The sequence below is a fragment of the Argiope bruennichi genome, chromosome 2 (assembly GCF_947563725.1).
Source record: "Argiope bruennichi chromosome 2, qqArgBrue1.1, whole genome shotgun sequence".
Lineage (NCBI taxonomy): Eukaryota > Metazoa > Arthropoda > Arachnida > Araneae > Araneidae > Argiope > Argiope bruennichi.
The window spans coordinates 41,922,874-41,949,011 of NC_079152.1; the positions used below are offsets into that span (position 1 = coordinate 41,922,874).

Below are 26,138 nucleotides of genomic sequence, written 5' to 3' on the forward strand. Positions count from 1 at the left end.
CATGAGAGTAACCTTGACTTTCCGATATTCGCATTTGATGATGCATTATTCCATACAAATCATTTTTTATTGCTTGTGTCATGACTTTGAATATCTTCTGCTTACTGCTGGCGCCATCTATTGGTAGAATATAGAAATTAAATAAATAGTTTTGAAAAAAAATCAAATTTAAGAAGTAAGCTGAAATAGATAAATTAATTCAATCATATGTTACTTAAATTAGTAAATTAAGTATTAATTGCAATTAATAAATTTTATATTTAATACTAAGCAATAATTTTTAATTAATAATATGATTGAAATATTTGGAACAAATATTTAAAAATAACAGTAGTAAAATTATTTGTTATTCAAAAAATCGTGGATTATATATATATATATATATATATATATATATATTAATTTGATTATATTTTTTCTACGGTTAACATATTTTCTTGACGGTATTTGTAACTGCATAAACTATCAGAATTTCTTCTGTCTGTTTACATTTCATTTCGAGAATCAAGATAAGGAGGTTTTGCCATTGATAGGAATTTTTGTCGCCCGGCACAACCGGCGGAGAGAAAACAATCATGTCTCTAATGTCTTTAGCTAGATTTTGTTCCTCAGTTAGCAAATATGCTGCACAACCAATTCTGAGGAACTACGAAACTTCTTTCCTCCATGTCAGAGGTCTTGCTTCAGGTTAGTTTTCTTTAAGTTTTCTTCAAATTTTGTGCAACATTTTTTCGTTATCTGAATTAAAATATATAGAATTAAATAATTTTAACTATAAATTTATCCGAATTCTTTCACAAAAAAATTCATTTTAATATAATTAGTTTCCCAAATGGATCTTGAAAAGGAACTAAAAGTAAGAGGAATTTATCGGTCATAAAATATAATATTGGTTTTTAAAGCGTTGTCTGAGTAAGCTTTTTTTTTTTTTTTTTCCCTTCGCTTTTTGTTCTTGTTTCGTCAAAACACTTCAGTGCATTATAGCACTTTTTAAAATGAGGTGCAATGATTATAATTTCAAAAATATATTGAAATCGTATCTTATCATTCTTATTCAGTCTATAACAGAATCAATTGCCTATTTATTGCTACCTCATATCAAACCATCATCTTTCATATCTTCTAAACCTAAGAAGAATTGTTTATTAATTCCAGCCGAAATTATATTTTAAAATCTGATTAGACACTGACCTTTGAGGAGAGGGCAGTACCGCTACCGCTGACAGTGAATGATGAGCAGCGTTTCAAGGCGTGCTATTCTTGGGACACATCAGATAATAACTAAAGAAATTTATCAGTAAAGTAAACTTCAATTCGGTAACTTTTTTTATTACGGTTGCCATAAGTTTTTTCAGTTTATTTTATGCAGAAGATATCAGTTTTTAATATTTGTATCAATTTTAAAAAATATATTTCCTTTCTCTTTATTTATTTATTTTTATTTTCACTGATTATTCAAATATTTTTTCTAAATCCTTTTTGCTCATGCTTTCTTTTCTGATACTTTATATAATTAAAAACTGATTTTTCTAAACTTATTGCTTTACTAAAATCCCCAATTAGACATAAAATTAACAATTTTGGCAATTACTATTTCTTTCCTCAACTTCACAATTAGTGCATTTTAGAAAAATATGGTGACTGTTAGTTAAAATTAATTATTGTATAAAATTGAGATATAAAGTAAAATGTGATGCATTCAGTTTCATTTTTGAGGAAACTTCTGAAGAATAATTGAAAAATTAGGAACCAATTGATATGTACATATGTGTGAAAAGTACAGATAATCTTATATTTATTAACTTATTTGGCTAAAACTTCCCAATTTTATACAAATACAAAAATCTTGCTTTTTGGTATAAAATTTATTATGTCCTAATTATAAAATTCAATGAAAAATGTTAATTTTAAGACAGAGACTAATTTGAATTGCTGTAAGAATCCAGAAGATTATGCAATAGAATTCTTTTATGAGAATGAATAAAATGATCATTTGAGCAATTGATAGCATTATTTTTTTTTTCTAATAAAGAACATTTTGTCCCCCTGATTATGTATTTTAACTACTAATATAAAGATTTTTTTTTTTTTTTTTTGAAGAAATAAAAGAAAATAGAATTGTATTAAGATACTCTTTACAATTGTCTTTACTAAGTTAGTTCTTTAGGGAAATAAATGCACAATGCCAAATGGAGGAGATTTTTACAAATTACTTCATATATTATTGCTGATATTTGGAAATTAAAGATATTTTTTAATTTTTTTTTATTGACAAAATAATTTTTCATTATTTTGGCAAAATAATAAATTTTAATGTTACATTTTTTTAAAACTTTTTCAGTGGTTTCCTTTCAGATTTTCCAACCACAAACACTTTATTTAATATTGCAAAAATCTACAAAGTTTGTAAAAATATTATTAATGAGTTTGGAAAAAGAAATAAAATCTTATCCAATTTTACTTTAATAATTAAAACCACGATTTTTATTTTCATTTTCACGATTTTTATTGCTAAAATAGTTTCCTATTCATTGAAGTTTTCACTATAATTTTCATATACTTTATATAAAGGTTTAAAAAACACTAATTATGATAAATGAACTTAAAATAACTTTATTTTTATCATCAAAAGCTTTCATGCTTGATAAATAAGAAAATATACTTTTGGGGGAAAAAAACATCTAAAGAAGATTTGCAGATACTAATATTTTATGTTTAATTAGTTGATCCTTATTTTATTTTTTAAATGTATTCTTAATTCTATAGCAAGAACAAAATACAAACAAAAATGTATCTTAAATCCTTGAAACATGTGCGAGTTACCTACATTACACACGTTGAAACACAACAACAAATTAAGCAAACCCTTCCCTCTAACTATAAAGGACAACCACAGGTGACTAGAAACTGACCATGCATTTCAATTACAATTCAGTAGGTGTCCACCTGTTGAGGTGTAATTGAAATGTGTGGACAATTCCATTCTGTTTCTGTCCATGAAAAATAGCTCAGGATTTTGAGGCACTGGAATTTTCATACCTGCCAGGCTCATAGAGTTAATGAATTCAACAGTCATTGTTAGAGTGATAAAAAAAATCAGCAAAGACAAATTTAGCAAAGGTGGAGAGGAGGATTTTTTCACTTAAATGAAAGGCGTTATTGAGTAGTTTTTATTCTGGTGATTTAACAATTGAAACAGCTCGTCTTAGATACTCAAAATAAAGAATACACTTACTTGAATTCCTTAAATTAATGAACAACTCTGGATGAAGAGGTTATCTAATAATTATTTCCTTCAGCTCTAGAAACTTATTTCAAATTCAATCCATAGATGGAGGAAAAGTTTACTTCAAAAAATAAAACAATCCATGAATACTTGCTGTTATTTTATTTTTTTTCTGTTAATACTATTATCATTTGATTCCTTATTATAAAATGTTTTTATAAGTTTTTAGATTTACTTTTTACTGTTTTAATTTGATTGTGTTTAAGCAAACCATTAGCCTTCTTTTGTAAGCTACTCAACAAAATGCATCACTTTAATTTTTCATGTAAAAGAAACTTTTTCTTTTCTTATATTTTGATTCTAATTTTCTTTAGCTTAATTTCAAAACTAAGGCAAATTGTCTGTTTTTTGTTCAGCTAAATAATTATAATTTTCATATGTGCTGTAATTTATCCTTTTTGTTATTTTAATTGCTTAAAATATTTTTTAATAGTTTCCACAATAATAATGTCTGTGATAAAGACATAATATATTTGTTGTATAATTATTATCTAAATTATGTTTTATATTATGTACTATATGTAAATGGTAATCAGATTTTTATTTTTTATTTTCCTTTCCTTAGCTGCTAACTATGAGTTTATCAAAGTTGAGAAAACTGGTGAGAAGAAAAATATAGGCTTAATTACATTAAATAGAAAAAAAGCATTGAATGCCCTTTGCGATGGATTAATGAAGGAAGTTTCTAATGCTTTGGATGATTTAGAAGCTGATAAAGAAATTGGTGCCATTGTATTGACTGGAAGTGAAAGAGCATTTGCAGGTGAAGTTTCAAAAATTATTTATTTGAACATATTTTTTATATTGTTAAAGTCACACATACAACATAACTGTATCATTTTTGTATGTGATTATTTAAGTCTGGACTTCTTAAAATATAGTTCAAACCCCAGTCCTTTTGTAGGTCAGATAAAAAATGGATCGAGTTTAAAATATTTACATCTCCTTCAGATTTTTCTGTATTTGTAATTATAATAGTTAGGAAAATAATTTTGACTTGCAATATTTCAATGAAATTTGCTAACTAACATTTTACATTAATTTAAAAGTTGTGACTAACAAATATTTACTAATACTGCATTTGTATATTTATAGTCTAAGTCTGCATTCAAAAAATTTTTACTTCATTAATAAAATGAGAGAAAATAATCAAGAAGACTTGTTAAATGTTATATTTTTTTTCTATTGGAGGAACTTCAATTATGGGTGTGGCATAGTAGTGTTTCCTCTTGAATTTAGTCAAGGTTATTACTAATATGTTGGTGTATGACTTAATTCACATTGACATTACTTAAAGTTTCAACATTGACAGAAGTTATGGACACCCAACACCTATAACAATATTTTGCAACTATATTTTCCATTATAGTTCTTTTACTTTTCCTTATCTCCTCATCAAATTTCACATATATGCATTTGACTGATAATACAGATATATATCTAGTATATACATACAGTTTTGTATATCCCTGTCTTCTGTTTATATGACAAATTGTTTCACTAATTTTATTTAACCTTTCATTTTGATTCAGTTCTTTCCATCATTCTCTAGTTCTTTTATTTAAATATCATACTTGTCAAGATTCAAAACAGTTTTTCATGAAGTTTAATTCTATTTATTCATTATTTTTCTGATGTTTCAAAGTACTTTTTGTTATCGAAAGAAAAAGATGATTAACTATGATTGTGCGTACTATTAACAGCAAAATCTGTCCTATCAGAAAATCCTAAATTCTCTAATGTATTATTATAATATCAATACATGTATTAACTGCTTACCAATAATTAATTATCCCAAAAAAAGACCTCTGCTAAGAAATTCTTTCATAACTGATGTTCATCAAAGAATATAGTTAATACTATGTGTCATATCAGAATTTAAATTTTAGACTATTATATGATTGCAGACAAGTGGCATAAAATTTTTTGCTCGTAATTCTGATTATAAGAGAACTATCGAAAGCTGTTTTTGTCTTACTATCTTATTTTTCTCTTAAGCTTATTTTGGCGACTTAATCTTTTCAACTGCAGTCTGATCTAATTGAGCAGTATTACTAAGTATTATGCATATTAAACTTTATAAAATGTTTATTTAGAGAAAGTATGCTGTTAATGAATAGTTTTACTTTAAAACCACAACTATTCTTTCAGTTCTCTTGTTGTATATAAGAAATAGATATTTTTTTATGTTTCTTTATTTGATTTTATTGCTTTGAATTTTAATTTATATATTTATTTTATCTTCATCTGCTTAACTTGTCCAGAAGGGGATAAGATACATAAAAGCTAGCTGAAATGGAGAAATCACAAAAAAAGTAAATATCAATAATAATTGCAAACTAGGGCAAAATAAAAAAATACATATATAAAGGATAATAGAAAACCAAACAACCATGTTACTTCTGAAATCAAAATTATACTAAAAATAAAGTTATACTAAGATACATATGAAAGAATGCCATCAATATCATTTACCTTTTTTTAAAATGATGTTCCGACACTGATTCCATGTATTTTATACCTTTTGTGGCGAGTTAAATCAGCAAGACCAAAAAAAAAAAAAAAAAAAAAATTCTTATTCAAAAGGCATTGAAGAGATTATTTCTGTATACAGTGCAAATGAATTAATTTGAATATAGGCTTCTTGAATATCAAATGAATATTTATTTTATTTTGTAGCTGGAGCTGACATTAAAGAAATGCAAAATAAAGAATTTGCTGACTGCTTTCGTTCAAAGTTTTTATCATCTTGGGATCGACTTGCTAGAACTTCAAAACCCACCATAGCTGCTGTTAATGGATATGCTGTAAGTTTTGTTGCAGTTTTTCTTGTTGGTAAAACTTTTTCAAATTAAATGTAATTTTATCTCTGTGCCTAAAATTGAATGTTTGCTTGCCCTTTATTCAAATATAAAGATTTTATCCGATCTTGATGAAATTTAGTACATGAAAGCTCATCAAGTGAAAGTCACTGACAATGTTTTGGTCCAAAAATTAATTGAATATTTAATAAAATTTTTTGTTTTTCAATTATGTCTTCCAAAAATTTTATCTCACAGGGCGGATATTTACACTGTCTTAAATTACTTTTTAATGATATTTTAATTATGTATTTTGTAATTTTTATAGTTTTTTATACAAATTGTTTACATTTTTTTTTATTGCCCTATATACATTTTTAATTGATACAACAGTAGTTTGTAGAAGTTTGATTCTGTTAAATTCATATCTGTCAGTTTGATCAAATTATAAAATGAAATTTTAAGTAAATTAATTGAGTGCTAATAATTTAACTGTCAAGTGAAAATAATATTCTGTAAAAGCAAGAGGTTGCCAAAGATAGTTAATTTTTATTTATAAATACTGAAATTTATTGTAGATATTGAAATTTATAGTCAAGTGCTTTCGCTCCAACTGATTTTTTTTTTCTGGCTAGTGTTAAGCATAAAAAATAAGATATAAAATATTAGCTAATATGAAATAATATTCTTATGTTATGTTCTAATGTTATTATAATGTTCTTATGGCAAGTAGTTCAGTTAAAAAAACCACTTGTTGCTTAGATATTTTCCTTAATTATTTTTTTATTTTATTTTTATTATTATTTTTATTTTTTTAGTACTGAAAGCAGCTAAATTATTTGAATCGTTGGTGATCACTTTAAGATATATGTTATTTATACATTGCATAATTTTAATTATGAATAAATTTTTCAACTTTTATTTTTATATTTAGTTTTAATTCATATATTGAGTTTAAGTATTATAGAACTTATGCCATTCATATGCTCTTAAGCAATTCAATTTTTAGAATCTTAATTTTTCACTTTTATGTTGAATGGGCATGAATTATTAGAAGACTATTTAACAAGACAGTTAATTAGCATGAAATTTTTATGTCTAATGTATGTATAAAAATGATGCTAAAAATTTTATTTAGCATATAAAAGGTAATGCATAACCAAGCAAAAGAAGAGTTTTACTGTTAATTTATGAGACATTTTTAACAAAATTCTATTAATTTTTTCAAATATGATTATTTCTTTCACTTTATATTAATAAACATTTCATTATTTATGTGATATTGTTCCACTTTTTATCATCCGTAAGAATTTGGTAAGAAAAAAACTGGACAATGCCAGATATTCTGTTAGTTTATTATTATTGTAAAATAAATGTTCTCACTTAACTTAGTATATATATGCATTCATCTAATATACACCTTTTTTTTTAATTTAATATGTATTTTTAAGAATTATATTATTAAATAGCTTGGAGGTGGATGTGAAATGGCCATGATGTGTGACATCATTTATGCTGGGGAAGGTGCAAAATTTGGACAACCAGAAATACTGATTGGCACAATTCCTGGTAAGTTTAGTTAGTGATAAAAGAATAAAGAAATAAATTATAATTTTATATATATTTTTAGCAATGAAAATAGAATTTTAATCTTTTTTATAATATATTTCCTTTTGTGTATAATAATATTTAAAAAGTTAATTTCTTTAAAATAAAATTTTATCTTTATTCATAAAAAAAAATAAATTTTATTATTGGTATGATATAGAAACTTAAATTATCTCATTTGATCTGAAAAATTCAGAATCACATGGACACAAATTTCCCTAATGTTCGCTTTTCTTTCTGTCTTTGTTATCTTTTTATATTTTTTTAAAAATAGAAATGGAATTCTATTTGTCTGCATAATATATTTAATTTTAATATTATAGAAAATGTTAACCTGTTATCCTGTAGAATCTTATTTATTGGACAGAAACATTTCATTTCCGTATTTAAAATAAATGTATTCCATTTTTCCTTTTTTTTTTTTTTTTTTTTTTTTTTTTTTTGCTTTATTTGAAAAGTCAATATGTATTCTTAAATAATTTTCTATTGGCATATTCTACCTATTAGCTATGTTTTAAAATTAAAGTGTGACCATTTTGATCTTTTCTCCTTTGGTATTTTACTAAGGCAATGCAAAAAAATGTTTAAATTTTAATTTTTTGTTATTTTATTATATTTAGAAATATATCTTTAAAAATATTTTTTAAATGATTTTCTGCAGATTTTTGAAAAATAAATTTTTAATTAAAAAAAGAATTGTCACAGTTTCATTTTACTGTACAATTATTTTAATCTTGTTTCTGACATAAAACAATTTTTTTTGAAATGGGTACTTTAAATTAGATTGGGATATTAGTTGGTTAACCAGATAAATTGGCTCTTCCCCCAATCTTGGAATGCCAAGAATTTGCAATTCATTTATCAAAAACTTTTTAGTTTCTGTTTAATGAATTCTCATTTTTTTTACTTAAAACTTTGTAATAAAGAAAATGCGTGAAGGAGAAGTAAAAAATGACACATTATAAAAATTTACCTTAATTATTTTAACGCATATTCTATGCTAGAAGTCTGCAACCTTGCTCTGCACAAACTTATTTAAAGGGACACATTTTTTTCATATAAATGTTCACTCTTTTGTAAAGATTGTTACACATTGATTATGATATGTTATGTGTAACATTTTCTTGGAACTGTTATCCCTTTTATACATTATATCAAATGCTGTTTGCATTTCCTCTTGCGAAGTTTTTTAATAGATTCTTTACTTTTGTAATAAAATTGATCACCATACCGGCTACTTACTTGTGCCAGTGATTCAGCTACAGGGAGAGAGAGCAGAAAAATAATTTCATTTTGATGCTGGCACATTTGAGGTGTGAAAATGAGAGCTCTTAATAAAGTTGTTGATTAAAACTTAAATAAATCCTTTTGTTTTTAAATTTGGAGATGAATATTTTGTAGCTATCCAAATAATAGTAAAACAACCTTCTGCTGACCACAATTATTTCTCCATACTACAATCTTCATTATATTTTTTAAGACTTTACAATATGTCAAGCTTTTGGGGATATTTAGTAATTACAATATCTTCATCAGCAAGAAGAAAATTAGACTACTGTTACATCCTTCAATAGTTCTCATGTCTTTTGATGCTCTACTTTTGAATATAGACTATGTGGTGGATTTCATAAAGCTGACAGATTTAAAGTCACAAAACATTATAAAAAACTTGCTAAAAAAATTTATGTAGAAATTATATAACATGCCAATGTAATTCAAAGTCCTATTGAAAATTTTATTAAATCAAAAATTTCATTCATTAAAAATTCTTTTGATAGAGGATTGACTGGATTTATTCTTGGTTATGCACATATGGCTGACAGGAATAACCTGGACACAGATGAATTATTGATATTATTTCACAATAAATTGTATTCTATCTATGATAAAAAAAAAACCATTGAATATATTCTCTATTGGTATTTTCATAGCAGTTTCTGCACAGACTTAGTTCTGCTCTCATGATATTTACTTGATCCGAATATAAACACTTGACAACCTCAGAACTTCTATCAAACATTCAAGATTATTATAATTCAAAATTATACTGTCCCCTGTGACCTCACATTATCTGGGCAGTCTTTACTATTATATCTTTGAAATTCGAGTCTTTCCTAACCATTTTTAATTCACTTTTTTATTATTATTCTGCCTTCTGATTTCATCTTAGCTTGCTTTTTTTAGAAATGACAGAAAGCTTGTTTCAGTGTATATTGGGTACCCTTCATTTTATACTGGTGCTCTTCCCTCCTTCATTTGATTATATCCAATTGAAACTTACAATGCCTGGGCCCAAAAGAACAACCGGTATTATCCAATGGAACAAGTTTGCATAATTGTGGTTGCATCTTAATTTTTCAATCTGTTCTTGCCAGAAATTTATGTTCTAACTTCAGCACTGTTAGAATTCTGATTTCAGGATTCACCTTATATCCATTGTAAGCACTAGCATCTGAAAACCTCAAAGGCTTACTCACATATATTTATTTTTCTCAGGACATCTTTCAACTTACAATCGTTATGGGGATGTGGGAACATTTTAACTATAAGGCATGTTTTAATACATTTTTCAGCCTTGACTTCACTGTGACTTAAAGCAGTTCTGACAAATATTATTTTTAGTTAGACAAAAGCCAAATATCAATATCTTTGCATTTTTAAGACAAGCAGGTATTTTTCATGCTTTTTGATTTTAATTGCTTATATATTTTCTGTTTCTAACCATTCTTTTAAAATTACTAGTTGCCTTTGGTGACTAGTTTGTTCATCCAATCAAAAAGTATGATTATTAACATTTTAGATTATTAAATGGTTTATGGAATGTATTTTTAAAGTATATAATTCAATTATTATTTGATTTGACTGAAAAACTTGATTTCAATTGAATTAGTTACTGCAAATAAAAAAGTGTACATGTTACGAAATAAAAGCATAAGTGAAAATTGTACTAAGAAATATGCATTTTAAGAATTACAAAGGAGCAATTAAAGGTTTTGATATATAAGTTGAATTCTATCATAGCATATAAAAGTATTATTACTTACAGCATATCTAATTGAATTAAAAATATAAAATTTAAGAGAAATTTTATAGATATGAAATTAATATCATTAAAAAGATAATTTTTTAGTCATAAAATATACAATAATTATTTGTCTAAGATAATTGTTTTGGAAGATATTGTCATCAATTTCTGTAAATAAGTCATAGCGATTACCCATTTGGCAACAGTTAAGTGTATTTTTGTGCCCAATTCAACTTTATGTTTGATGCCTATTTCTTGATTTTTCCTCTTTTCTGGCTGGTGTACTTTTTAGTGATGCAGCAAATCATCCATAACATTTTAAATAATATTTTGCAGCTTCAGTGATTAGCTAAGCAATGTATTGAATTCAGTGAAGCAATTTGAAATTCATATGATGGTTTGTTAACATTTGACCATTTCTATTCAACAATATCTAATAAGAGCGATTTCTGTGTCACATATATTGGCACTATATATATATATATATATAGTAATAAAAACCAAGTTAATAGGGGGGAAATAATGACTATAATATAAACACATTTAAAATGAAGTTTTAGATTTATATAAAGCAAAAATAGTACTTTATTTAATGTTTTTACATTTTAATGAAAACATTTTTTTTAACAATTTATTTTATTTTTGACTCTTTTAGTTTTTTATGCTGTTCACAAACAACTATTTTTTCAAATTTATCTTTCAATTTAAAAATTAAATCTCTAACCAATTTGTTTGTCATTTGCTTCGAAATTACTAATTAAAATATATTTTCCTCAATGTTGCATAAGTTAAAAGTTTAACTGGATTAGGATTACAAATGGTATCGGAAAATTCTGTTTTGAAGACAGAGTCAGTACCTGAAAGGCACAATAAATTAATTTATAAAACACAAAATATTGATTAGGTAATTTAAATCAGCTTTAAAAATTTTAGATTTGATTAAAGGCATGTAAAAAACGTTTACTTTTGATAGACTCATCAACCAAAAAGTGTTCTTCCCAATTGAAACGTGCATCAAAGCACTCCACTGCTGTTTTGTGCTGGAAGGATTCAGAAGTGTACTCTATTCCAGTTAGTTTTGAGAGCTCTGCTAATTGATCTACCGCTGTTGACTCGTCAAATAAACCTAATTATCGCTCGATTTCAGTGCTACTGATTCCACAGCTAGTAAACTATTCAGTGATTATTATTTTTTTTTTTTACTTTTTTTTCCCCATGAGGTTATATTCTCGTAAAAAGCATCACCAACAGACTTTCTTTGAAAGTTCACGAGCACTTTCGCATACATCCATACATGAAATGACATGTTGCAAAGTGCATTGTCTGTATTTCCTCTTGAAGCATTTTATAACACCATGATTCAAGTGCAAAAGTTTTCATGTTGTATATGGTGGTAGAAATAACTGTTTAACATTTGTCAACTTATCTCTGTGTGTTTGGCATGCTTTATCTCTGCTTTTCTTATAGATTTCTTACAGATATGGATTAGATGAATGCAAATTTCTTTTGGTTTACCCATTTTATTTAGTGGTTGTCATACAGTTTGTGCTCCAGCACTGATTTTGTTGTTTCCTTAATTATACTTAACTTATAAATTTCAAATCAAAATGTTTATATTTCATGCTTTATTAAATACTTGCTTCAGAAATCTTATCCTACTCATTACTGTGTCATCTATTGGGGAAGGCACTTTGAATACAATGATAAGTTTTTGTATAAATAATCAAGTTTTTACCTTCCCTGGTCTTCCATAACTAGTTAACAGATAATAGAATATGTTATTCTCATATGGGTGGAAACATTAGATGATAGTGATGTTTCATAGTGATCTTATCAATTAAATCTACCATTTATCAGAAGATAAACTAGGGTATATCATAATGATTATTGCTAAGTTATACATTTTTCTAGACCAGGAGCCATAACTTTAGTCATTTCTGCATAATAAGCTGATATTTTATGATGAAAATGACGTATAGCAGTGATAAAAAATGAAATGGTAATAATATTAAATATATTGAAATTTTTTTGCATAAACTTAAATAGACTATATAAATTATAAGCTGACATATCAAAAGATTAACATGTAGTATATATAAGTAACATGGATATAAAAGGCATTAAAAATTTATCATACAATATAGATTATTATCATATAATCTCTTTCAAAGAGTAATTAAATTTACCTACATGATTAAAAATATTATTTATCTTGCCTACCATAGATATTTAGACTTTCATGGTTTAAAAGCAGGAGGAAAAAATCTGACTTACAAAATCAAAGAATGACTGTTTTCCTTTATATATATTTTTGTATTCTACATGTATTGAGATGGATCAGTATGATGTTGTGGATGATATAAATACAGTCTTAATACTTTTTTTATAATAATTAAATATATTAAAATTATGAAACATTTTATATTCATCGTAATTTTTAACTAGAACTAAACCTTATTTATTATATTTTATTTAAGTAAAGTAAGATGGTCTAATGGAAATATTTTTCATTTCATCAAAACTAACATTTAAAAATTACAATTTGTTGTTTTATTTGAGAAAAATTGAGTTTAGTTTCTGTTTTTAGGGGCTGGAGGCACTCAAAGATTAACAAAAGCCGTTGGAAAATCTAGAGCAATGGAGATTGTTTTGACTGGAGAACAGTTCTCTGCCCAGGATGCTGAAAAATGGGGTAATTCTTTTTATTGTAATTTTTTTTTTTTTTTTTCATTTTTAATGTTTTTCTTCCATTATCCCTTATTTTTTTGATGCATCCTCTCATGCTGATCTAGACCATTCTGATTCCCTTCAGTTATTCCATATGTAAAATGTGGATTACTTATAAGGAAAAATGTGAATAAAAACTTCATGTATGATTCAATCTTTTTGACTAATTATTGAAAAAGAATTAAAATTTTATGCCAAAATATATTTAAAGAAATTTTTGGGATTTCAACTTGTTTAAGGAATCTAAACTGTAATCACAAATCATAGTCATATTTTATTTTTGGTGAGTTATGACAGCATCTTGAATGTATCTGAGATTATATATATAAGTAAACACTCAAATTTGTGCATAATTAACAAACATTTGGGTGAAAACCTGCATATACCAAACAAGTCAAGTAAATATGGTAGGGGCTTTTAAACTTTCTTTATAATTTCTAATAGTTTCAATAAAATATAAAACAAAGTTTACATCTAATAAATTAGAACTTTAAAAACATGAAATCTATTATTATAATAATATTTAGGAAGTATAAAGTACATAAAATTTAAAAACCTTGAATGTATGTGTATTTTTCCACATTTTGCAAAAATCTGATGCAAGCTAAAAATTTTCATCAAGCTGCATGATAACATTAGCAACCTCTTTTCAACATTTGAATGACAAATATAAAGAACTAGTTCTTTGTACTTGATATTGTCACATTTCTGTGTCGCACCAGTTTGTGGCTTCACTTAAGAATGCATTTCCATACAGTACCTCAGGCATTGCCCACCTATCAGAAACTTCTTTTTGCTAAGAGGTTCATTATCATTTGTATAAATATATATATTTTTAAAAATTCAGGAAGGATATGTGGTTTTGATTCTAACAAAATCTATATGATGTTGTCGAAGTGGGTATCTGTAGAATTGTTTTCTAAAAAAAGAATTGTAATGTTTAAAGTTTGTAAACCCCTGCTATGACTGATAAACTTTTATCTTATAAATCACTGCATTTCTCTTCAAATTCACTTTTTTGATTTAGAAATCCATGTGACTATTAATGACTTTCTAAATGCTTAATTCTTTAGTGACTATTCTAATTGCTTAAATATGTTATTGAAAGCTGGTGTAACTCTGTTTATATCAGATTTCACTGATAAAAGCTGATATACATCTTATGAAATCTATGAACCTTCTACAAATTAAGTATTAATCATTTATATATATTTAATAGGTCTAGTCAGTAAAGTATTCCCTGCAGATAAAGTTGTAAGTGAGGCTGTGAAGTTAGGAGAAAAAATCTCTCAAAATTCTAAACTTATTGTTGCTCTTTGCAAAGAATCTGTTAATAACTGTAAGTATAATTTAAAATATGATAAATTCTTTTTGAATATATACTTGTTTCTTTGTTTTTTCTTCTGAATTTACTAGGTTAGATTTATACTTTAGAAAATTGCCTTGATTAGAAAGCTGCATGTATTGTTTCAATTTTTTGTTATTTTATATTGCACTGTAATAATATTCAAAGTTAATATTATTAAAAATCTTATTTTGAAAAGTAAAATTTTTGTTGTTGGTATCTATAAGTAATTAACAATTTCCGATTTCAAATTTTTTTCTTTTTAGTTTAAAGATATGCTTATATTATTTACTTCTTTTATTACTTCAAATTTAAAACAAATTAGATTATTCTAGGGTGCATAGCATCGTGAAAAGTGATTAAATTTGAAAAACATTTTTAAGCACCTTAAAAGTGCTTATTTTTTAGAAAAGTCCTTAAAAAGTGTTTAATTTTCTTGTGATGATGGGGGAAGCTTTTCCTTTTGTTTTGTTTCCCCTCAAATTGAATATAATAATTCGAAATCATGGTCATAAAGGCTTGTTTATCAGATGTATAAAAAACAAAACCAACAAAACGGAAGAATTTGAAGAAGTATTCCTGGATTCCAACTCATATTAAGATTATTTTTAGTGATATTTTCCCCCTCCTTTCTATTTTTTTTTCCCCTTCTCCAATGTACATTGCCAGTCATTAAAATATTGGAATATTTATCTGGATGCTGCAGTGTGAGATGCGTATTATGCTATACTTAGCTTGAACGACCTACTACACGTATTCAACTGTACTATATTGAATTGTAATTCTTTGCAGTATGCAATTAAGTTAATCAATAACCTAAAATCTAGTATGATGAAATTTTAACTTGAAGCCTTGCATTTTCAAGGAACGTGATATCTTTCACAGTATTTTTTGAATGTCCCCATCTATTTGAACATTTTTATTTGTTGGACTAATCTTGCCAAATTTGTTTTGATTAGGAAAAAATAGAACAGCCAAATCTGGTATTTAAATAATTTTTAAAGAAATTAAAAAAAAAAGTGTTTTTGCTTTTTATCGCATATAACATATTATCGTATAAATATTATTTTAAAGTTGTTTAAAAGGTTAAAGAATAGCTTTGCAATAATAAAAATTTTATTTAGTTCAATGTAATTTTTTTTAAAAAAATTGAGAAATTAGTTTTGGTCACAGTTTATAACAGATTTATATTATAATGAAATTCAAAATGATAGTGCTTCTTTGAATCGTGGAATCACATTATTCTGCAGCTTTTGAAACTGTAGTAAAAGAAGAAAAAAAAATGCTTCCTTTGCTTTTATTTAAACTTAAAAAAATGTAAAGCATAAAATTCTTTATTTAATAAGTTCTGTTAAATTTTGAAGCAATGTGATATATTGCCTCATGCTGGCTTTTAGAAAGACTTTTTTTAAAAGTACTTCAATTAGTATTTGTACTTTCTCATATACAAAATTTAGAGAAAATATTACATTCGTCAAAAAATAATCTCCACATTTCATACCTCCTTGATTTCAAAAACACATTTTTGGAAAATGTCTGTCTGTCACAAAGATAACACAAAAACATTAGCTAGATGGGTGAAATTTGGTATATAGTCGTCAACCCTATATGTAGATTTCAATAAAATTTTTAGCAACATTCGTTTTGAGGAAATCTGTTTGTCTGTCTGACTGTTTAAATATAAGTTACCATGATAACTACAAAACGAAGAGAGCTAGACTCTTAAAATTTAGTACACAGATTTAGTATCTATTGTATAACCATCTGTCAAATTTTGAGCCAAATCCAACAAGGGGTTCGCCACATGTCAGTCTGTACTTTCAGAAATACGTAAACGCGATTACTCAAAAATATAGTAACTTAAATAAATCAAATTTGATATGTAACTTTGTGACTATAAGTGAAGTTTTGAGTCAAATTTGTTGTTGTTGTCTAAAACCCAAATTCACTTTCAACTGCTAGCCTGAGATTAATTCCAAAACACTTGCCAACAATACACGTGATAAAATCAATAAAAATATTTAATTCACGCCTGGTTTTAATATTCTGTTATGTACAGAAGAAAAGGCACAAAGCCACAAAAGCCATTTCCCAGCAATATTCAAGAAAGTTTTGGAAAGACGCTATGGCTGATTTATTTTCGTTTTGCTTCTAACTACAGAGCTGATTTTTTTAACTTCATGAATTTGTTTTCGTTATTTATGAAAACTAGGGCTTGTCAAAGCCTTTTCATTTCTTCATAAAATTTATATATAGCTTCTTCTGAAATTTTTGTAAGTAAGAACTTTTGCTTATAGGTTTAAAAGCAGGTTTTCATTAAATTTTAGGAATGTTAAACATTCAAAAAAGACTTTTACTACACTTATTAAATAAGAGGTGATAATTTCTTTTTAATCTGATCATTTGTGAATGCTGCTATTATTTTCTATTCAAAAATTAATTAAAAAACATATTTAGAACATGGCATTGTTCTATCATCAATTTCATGGCTCTTTGGCCAGTTGTATGATGATAACTATAGGAATGCTTTAGTTCTTATCTTTATAAGATAGCAGATAAAATTACATAATAGAATGAATACTACTTAAAATGATTAATTAATGCGCTTTCCATCCCAGCCATGCTGAATCTTAATTGTTGTCACTTATATAAAAATCAAATACAAAATTTGTGGTCATGCTGAGATTCTACATCATTATCGGCATTTTCAGAAATGTTGTATCTATTTGATATTCTAATTTTAAAAAATGTTGAAAAAGCTCTCAGTTCTTTATTGTTAATTTTTTAATGGATTTTTTTATATATTAATAGGATTTTTCTCCTATTTTTATAGTCATTTCTATGCTTTTGTCCAATCCAAAAAGGTATAAATTTACTATAGAAGATGCTGTGCAAATAAAAAAATAATTAAAATTTAAAAAATAAGCATTTAAAATTAATTTTTAAGATTTTTTTTCAATAAAAACTATGCATATTATAAAACAAAAAAAAATACTTTGCTTAGAAAATACAGTTTATGTATACATACTTATACAAAGGTGCTTAAAAGTACTTAATTCTTGCAGCAGTTTATCACTACGCACCCTTGTATTAGTTTTCTTTAATTAATTAAGCTTTTATTTCCAAGACTTTTGAAACTATTTCATACTTTTGCATTTATTCACATTAATATAGTTAAATGTGATTAAAAAATAAAAATTCCCCAAGTTTTAATCATCTAAAATATACTGCATTTGTGTATGATAATATTCAGAAAGATATCTGGCTCTTTTTTTTTAAAGCTTCTTAAAATATTCTTTGTTTTTAATTTGCTATGTGAGAAAATTTAATATGTGCTGCAAAGTTATGTACTATAGAATAGTTTTCAACACATATTTGTTTTTATTAACTGATATTTGATATTGGTCATGTATAATATACTTTTTTGTTTGTTTGTTTGTTTGTTTTTTCCTTTTTTTCGGTTATTGTTTATGAATATTTTTTTGACACTCAAAGAATTTTGTATCTGCTCACTTTGTTGATTAATGTAAATGAAAATACAGTACACTCCAGAGTATCCGGCCTAATGTGACGGAAGAGCAGGCTGGATAGCAAAATAGCTGGATAAGCCGGAGTTCTATGATTTCATTTCTTTGCCCACCAATACCAGAAGACAAAGTTTTCATACCACAACTCACTTAATGTGTTTTTTCTCATTTCTTATTGAGTATTAAGTCCTTCATTTATCTCTATATGAACGCAGCCAAAGCCTGGTGAATCATAGAAGCAATTACTGGTAACATGTTGAATTAAAATAGTAGGCTCTGTACTTTTAGTTTATATACTGCACTGCACATTTCAAGAATTTATTGATGGAAAAATAAGTTAAAGGATGTAAACGGTTTAACATTTTAACAAATTCTGTGCAGGAAACAAAACATTCACATTACTTGTAGGTCTATTTCTTAAGAAAAGGGATGCAAATTGATGTCATTTTTCCCTGATAAATGATTACACAGATATGAAAAACTAATCCTAAGATAAGATAAAACTAGGCCATATGGTATGGAAGCCATTTAGTTGTGAACCAGAAACTTGGGGGGTGTACTGTATTATCCAAGTTCAGTTTAATGTGGAATCATACTAATAACAAAAATCTATTTCAGCTTTTGAAACCACACTTGCTCAAGGCTTGCTTTCAGAGAAGCGATACTTCCATGCTACATTTGCCACTGTACGTTTTTAAAACCTTTCTATTCCATATATTAATTATTTTGTAGAGTTTAATTTTTTTTTTTTTTTTTCCATTACATTTCTGCATTTTTTTTTTTTTTTTTTACATATTTTTTAACTTTTTTCTGTAATATAATTTAAGGTATTGTATCTTTTCTGCTTACTGTGAATGTTTATGATATGAATCTCATTATTTCATCCTGTGTAGTTTTTGATATTTCTGTGCTGTTTCTGAAAACAATATTTTAACTATTTCATGTGCTTAATTTTATTTTATAAGCCATTATTTGAGGAATCATCTTGTTGATGAGTGAAAACGTCAATAAATTTTTTGTGTGTTTTGAAAATTATATTTGTCACTATAGAACATTTAACAAAATAAAATGACCATGTAAATTTAAAGAAAAGGATTTGATGATTTGAATTTAAGGTAGTTTTTCCTTAGTATAAAAATGTTTGATTTTTATTATAATGAAATAAAAATGATAAATGTAAAGCTGCTCCTAATAAAATAAATTTAATAGAATTTTGATAGTGATTAATATATATATATATAATATAAAATATTATCAGCAGAGGTTGTAAATTAAATTAATTGCAACTAAATGTATGTTCCTTAATATAAAAGAAGTCCATGAAATATCAGTTTGTGTTCATATAACATAAAATACGTAAATAATGAAGCAAAAATAAAAACATAATAATGAAGAAATTCTAAAAATATTTCATTTGTGATCTTAATAATCAGTAATGATTCTTTTTCAATGAATTGGAAAATTCAATTTTTGGTGCAACTTTTTACTTTAAATGAGATTATCAGATTATAATATATGAGATTCTATGTAATATTAACTCTTTCAAAAGGAAGCTCTTCTTGAAACCGATTTATAAATATATTTAATGGCAAGTTACTACTTGATTGTGATCTTTTTCATAAAAGTGCCTTTTTTGATATCTAATAAAGAGAACTAATTGCAACCTGATTTCTAACTTTCATTTAATCAATATTGTTTAAATTCTCAAAAATGTGAATAATTATCCAATAAAAACATAGTATATTTTATCTATTACTCTTTTCCTTCCAAAAGTTGAAGAATAACAAAACAAAAAAAAATGTTTAAGGAAATTCTAAGCAAAAATTTCAATTTATTTTGATGGTGTTAGCAATAAGCTACATGTTTAGAGCCAAAATGTATGCACCCGCCTTGCATTAAATCCAGGCATTAAAATCATATATTTATTGATTCATTCATCTATTGTGTTGATTATCTCTATGTAATGTGTATCTTCGGCAGTAGGTTGAAAAACTTTGAAATAGGCTATTGTGTAGCTTAATAAGCTTGTGTAGCTATTTGTCATTCCATCTGACAATGATAAACCTTTTCACAACAACTTTATCTCAAATGTTAATTATTTATTTATTTTTACCAAAAGATTGCAAATATGTTTACCTAATAATAATTAGGTGTTCTTCTTTAGTGTCTTTTGTTAATTTATTAAAAATTTTTGCAAATGATACTTCCTCCAATTAAAGTGAGATTTTAAGGGAAAAAATAGATTGATTGTATTAAATATCAGAACATTTATTTCAAACCTCACACATACCTAAATAAAAGACAAACTTTGTATTTATTTTGAAGAATTGATGGATTGCAGATGGAATCTGATAAAAAAATCCACTGCATCTAATGTGTGAATAAAATGATTTAAATAATACATTGAATTCTGAGATAAAATAGTACACGATTTTTATTTTGTACTCTTTCATGGAATATTTTCACAAATAAGAATATTCTCATGTTAAATAGCTTGTGTGTAGTTAATTATATATAAACCTATCTAAATCAGTGAGAATAAACCAACCCAAAACTCATCTCCTATGAATGGGGAAAAAATTTAATCAAATCTTTCAAAAAGACGTAACATTTTTCTTTAAAAAATGTTAAATCTTTTGAAATATATCCTACACAAGATCACTTCATTTTTTTCCCATATTGTTGATGCAAAGTATTGTAACATTGAATGAAAACTATATCACTATTATTGAATGAAAGTGAATTAATGAATTAGTAACTGAACAAAAGCATTAAATAAAACCATTGCCTAAACTTTGTAATTTGTATTATTTGAAAATATGCATGGAAAATACCAGTATTGTAAATATATTCATATGTACAAAATGTACAATATATACAAGATTTTCAATAAATACTAGGAAATATTCATATTTCAAGTTTGGGCATTTTCATTATTTTTAAAATTCAATAAATTATGTGTCTATAGTAAAATATTTACTTTTGAAAACACTTATTGCTTGTTAAGTTTTTAGTACTAAAAAAAAACTGCTAACGAAATTCTAATATTAGAATTTTTCTTTCAGAATGATCGCAAAGAAGGAATGACTGCATTTTCGGAAAAAAGGAAGCCAAACTTTACTGACAGCTAGAAAGTTCCTATATAAAAAGGTTCAAGAGAGAAATTATTTTTATAACCGTTGTTTGTATCAGAATGAATTAATATTGAAAATATAAGAAACTACCTTTTATTAATAAAAGTTTTTCTGGAATTATTATTAATATTCTTAATTATTTTAAATGGATTCTTTTCTTTTAAAATCTTTCAATAAAAATTTTTAATTAATACCATTTATTTATGTAAACTTTTACCATTTATGTTTTAAATTTTCAAATATTGCTTTGAATTTTAAAGTTTCTATCTAAAAAAATTATCAAAAACTCACTATCACTATCAAAAAATCTCCGTATAATGCATATAATTTATTTTATTCATGAAATTCAGCATCAAAAAGAGAATTATCACATTTAATGTTGGGTCTTTTGCCTTTTTAAGAGCCTTTTTTTTCTACTAATAGTTTATATATTTTTGAGACTGATTTATGACACTTTTTTTAGTCTTATTAGATAAAGTTAATTTGATGAATGTATTAATTTGTTTAATTAATTATTAATGAATAAATCAAAACTTTAGTATTTATTTGAGACAACAAATTGAAACCTCTAGGTTTTTGTTTCATCAGAAGATTTTGGTGAGATTTAACACCAACCTACTTCTCTGTATTAAATATTTCAAAATCATAGATATTATTATCCTAATTCATTTGATTGTCAAAACTTCATTATGTGGCCAAACTGTGTGTTGATATTTTTTGAAGTTATTAAATAAAATTTCTAATCAGGTGGTTCAAAATAACTTACCATGGGTATTTGTGCATGCTATAACAAATTAAGTGGTGATCTATAATCATTTTTTTTAAGTCCAAAAGGGGGAGAAAATGTAGTTTTAAGTATATTTTGCATAACCTTATAAATTAATAAACTGTGTCACAATTATAAATGGAATTGTCAAAGTTTCCACAGTTCCTTATATTTTGAAATTCCTTTGTATTTGTAAATAAATTATGTTTAGAAATCTAAAAGAATTTCATTAAAATCGTTTGAAGGACTGTTAAATTCTCTTTTCCATTTGATAATTATTGTCCATAGCTTTGCTTTCCAAAATTCATTTTTAACTTTAAGGCTTTGTGTTATCAAAGTTGTTTGATTATGTTGTACTTCCCTAGTTAAATTTACATTATTTGAAAAATTATATTATTCATCCTTCGAATTCTACATTATTTGGCAATTTTTCACTTGCACCGCCTAACAGAAAATTGCCCGTTTTTATAGATGCGAGAAAATTTCGAGTGAATTTGGTTTGATATCAAAAATTTATTAATCAAGTCTCAGTTATAAAAATAAATGTCTTTTATTGAAAGCAAATTGTAACAGATAACATTGATTTAAAAAGAAACGATGAAGATATTAAAAAAATAAAGCACAGCATAGATAAAGAAATATGGGATGATCATAAAATAGTGTTCCTTGTTTGGGAGCATGTGCAGCAGAAATTGATACCATAAACATTTTCAAATCAAATGCTGGACGGTGGATAATTTGTAGCATCATATGGCTGTGGGATTTCGACCTTCCGGCAAATGTTAAGAATAAAGGATATTCCCATTAAAAGATTTTCAGATGGCTATTGGTCTTTTACACTTGAGTCAGCTGAATTCCACATCCTTTTACCACCATTAACCAGGTATTTAATTATCTTTTACGTTCTTTTTTTTATTATTATTATTGATTTAAAAAATTGATACCAATACAATAGAATATTATCACTGCGAATTCTAACAATTTCTTCCATTATCAAAATTGGACATTAAATCCATTAAATTGGTTCAAATATTCATTTCACCATGTAGTAAGTAGAAGTACTTGTCACTGCACCTGACTAATCATTTGATTCAAATTTTGGCACATACATGCATTGCCAACTTAAAATTTCTACATATGATACCAAATTTCACACACAGACTGGAAGGTATGGGACTAAAAAGCAAATTACTAAAAAAGCTCTACTAAATATATTTTGACTGTTCTGAACGTGTCAGTTATTACAATAAACGCATAGAAAATAGATTATGCCAATTATTAATGTTTGAGTATTAAAAAAAACCATGTATATAAATAAATAACATATAGTAAGCGACTCTCAAAAAAACAATCTTTTTGTAATCTACTTTAGGGTCTTTTAGAAAACATGAAGTATTTTCAATATATTGTCCTCCCCTGTTCATAAAATATTGTTTGTGCTACTTTTTTTTCTTTGTAAAAGCTTATTTTGCCATACTTTCCATAGCCTGCATATGAAATTTTGTTACATTTCATTCTTTTAGTTACAGATGCCTCCAAATAGGAAATGTTATTGTATGGACTCCCTTTACATTAATTAAAATAATTACATGGACACTAATTACATTCTTTTGTAACTATATTTGTCAACTAAATCTAAGTACTTCATAATTTTTTTAATATCATTTGTAATTTTCAGCAAATTTGATTGTTGCAAAATAATATTATTTATATACTTTAGAAAAGATATTCTGTGATATCTTCTGTAAAATGCATATTCTTTTTCTTATTTTAAATAACAAGTGCTGTTTGAAATGATAACAAAATAATTCTCCGCAACAAATAGTTACTGATGTATTTTGGCACTATATTTACGTATATTTATAGTTCTAGTTATATGGAATTCACTAAGAGCCATAACTATATCCATTTGGATAGATTTTAAATTTACAATACCTGCTGCTAACTTGAATTTTTTCAACCGACAATTACCAAATTTGGTATTAAATTTAACATAGTTAAAACCTAGAAATTGGCGAACATTATAATGAACGGGCGAATTTGGCGACAGGATAATGTCGTTCAGTTCATCCTTGGAGCACATCTTTAGTAATAAACTTTGCATTGATATTTATAAAACTTGATTGTATTTTTAGCAAATGAGACTGATAAAAAATGGCATTATATATCCATGTTGAAAAAAATATTCTGTAATATTGAAAAATGCATCTCTTATTATTATTTTTTTTAATTTAAACTGCAGATGTTGTTTAAAATAGTACCAAAGTAAACTTTCAATATCAAATGGTTAAGTATTATTGAAAGGGCCATAGTTATAGTGTTTAATTAGATAAGAATGTGGAATCCAAACTTGAATTTTTCAATGGACACTTCGCCAAATTCGGTATTAGATCCCAATAGTTGGCGAGCATTTTAACATTGGCAAAAGTGTTGCGCACTTGATGACGGGACCATACCGTGTTCTTAAGAATGACTGGTCGGTTCTCCCATGCAGAATGCGTTTATAAAATTAATCGATATTTCCTTACTAAGCATCCTCAAATATCATGTAATCGATATATGTTGCCAAACAAATGAAATCTCGCCAAAAATGACAGTAAAAAAAAGGGAAAAATGTCATAACGATTGCTAAAAAATATTTTTTTTGGAATCTTGTGAGTGTTATCATTTATTAGCTTGTGAAAATTAAGATTAATAGCTGCAAATCTGACTTAATTATGACAACCTTACGTTATGTTGTCATAGTGTTACAGCTAGTTTGCTTTCCAGCGATTCTCATGGCTTATTTCACGTTTATTATTTGATAAATACTAATTAGAATATAATTGTTACATAAGACACTAAATATTGCTACATAAGATGATAATTCTTGATGAATTAAGAATTTGAAGATACAGAATTTTCTTCCTCAAAAATAGACATTTCAAAAGATTCATGCAATATATCTCGCAACTATTGGTTGTTATGTCATTATGCGTGACGTAATGCAAACAACCAGTCAGTGTACTCGAAATTCCTCCATGGTCCGAAATCAAGTAAAAGTAGTTATTATTATGCACCCATTGGGAATCACTGTAACAAAGAAGTCTGATATGTCTAAACCTTGATTGCTTCTTCTGAATGTGGCGTTTCGGATTTTAAGGAAACATCATCCAGCTGTTTCATTTCAGTTGATCTGTACTTTTCATTCATCGGCAGTGTACTCGCACTTCCTATACTCTTGGCGTCGCCACCTCTTTTTAGATCACTGTTTGACAGAACATTCATGCTCATCCATGGTCTTGGCGCAATAGCTGGTTTATACAGGGGTGGATCAACTTTTTTCTTGAAGTCTTTGATCTGATCGTGAGTGTACAAAATAACTGGAAAAGATTCGACCCTTCTCATGGAAGAAGAACCACTGTCGCGTATAGAAAGGGCTTTAAAAGATCCAGAAACTTCTGTGCCATTTTGATTCTTATCCTGAAAATAGTCATTGGCATCAATATTTGATGGTTTGGAGAATCTCCTTGGCTTGATTACGTAGAGATAAAACACTGCCGCTAAACAGAGAAACAGAAGTATGCCGATGATTGTGCCGCCAACAATTATGCCTGTTGGATCGCTTGGCGCCAACTTTTTGTCATCGTCAGTGATTGGAGCAGTTGTGGTGGATGCTTCTGCTGATATCGATAACAATATTTCAGCTTTGTTTGACTGATAACTCTGCTGACCATTTTCGCCCACAGATTTGATGGCAAAAAACAATCTGAGGTTTTCAATTTTCGGGACTTCTGGGGTTAACAGGAATGCAACCTCTTCTAGTTCTCCATGAGGTCTGGGTTTTGGTTCAGTCTGGTTGAGCTTAAGCCACTTTGGAAGTTTGCCACCGTCGCAGTCTTCTAAATCACAGAATGCGTAGAATTCGTAGCTGGATGCT

At 26.6% G+C, this 26,138-nt stretch overlaps 2 protein-coding genes across 2 annotated transcripts in view; one reads left to right on the forward strand and one right to left on the reverse strand.

Annotated features, from left to right (window-relative positions):
- Positions 1 to 468: 468 nt before the first annotated feature.
- On the forward strand, positions 469 to 21,576 carry LOC129962056 (enoyl-CoA hydratase, mitochondrial-like). The gene is made up of 8 exons (XM_056075765.1): positions 469 to 687; positions 3,852 to 4,049; positions 5,966 to 6,093; positions 7,557 to 7,656; positions 13,308 to 13,412; positions 14,667 to 14,786; positions 18,938 to 19,005; positions 21,385 to 21,576. Exons 1-8 carry the CDS (start codon positions 576 to 578, stop codon positions 21,448 to 21,450), a joined length of 897 nt encoding a protein of 298 aa, XP_055931740.1. The 5' UTR covers positions 469 to 575; the 3' UTR covers positions 21,451 to 21,576.
- Positions 21,577 to 22,750: 1,174 nt separating this feature from the next.
- LOC129962093 (calcium-activated chloride channel regulator 2-like) overlaps positions 22,751 to 26,138 on the reverse strand; it is a 53,748-nt gene continuing 50,360 nt past the window's right edge. The window contains exon 14 of the mRNA XM_056075814.1: positions 22,751 to 26,136. Coding sequence (XP_055931789.1) covers positions 25,316 to 26,136 — 821 coding nt within the window. The 3' untranslated portion in view covers positions 22,751 to 25,315. The remainder of the gene's footprint in view (positions 26,137 to 26,138) is intronic.

Bases quoted from the DNA above. Each gene is read 5' to 3' on its own strand.
- LOC129962056 (XM_056075765.1), top strand. From the start codon at position 576: ATGTCTCTAATGTCTTTAGCTAGATTTTGTTCCTCAGTTAGCAAATAT. The intron at 4,050-5,965 runs GTGAAGTTTCAA...TTTATTTTGTAG, and splicing joins AAGTGAAAGAGCATTTGCAG to CTGGAGCTGACATTAAAGAA. The intron at 19,006-21,384 runs GTACGTTTTTAA...TTTTTCTTTCAG, and splicing joins TCCATGCTACATTTGCCACT to AATGATCGCAAAGAAGGAAT.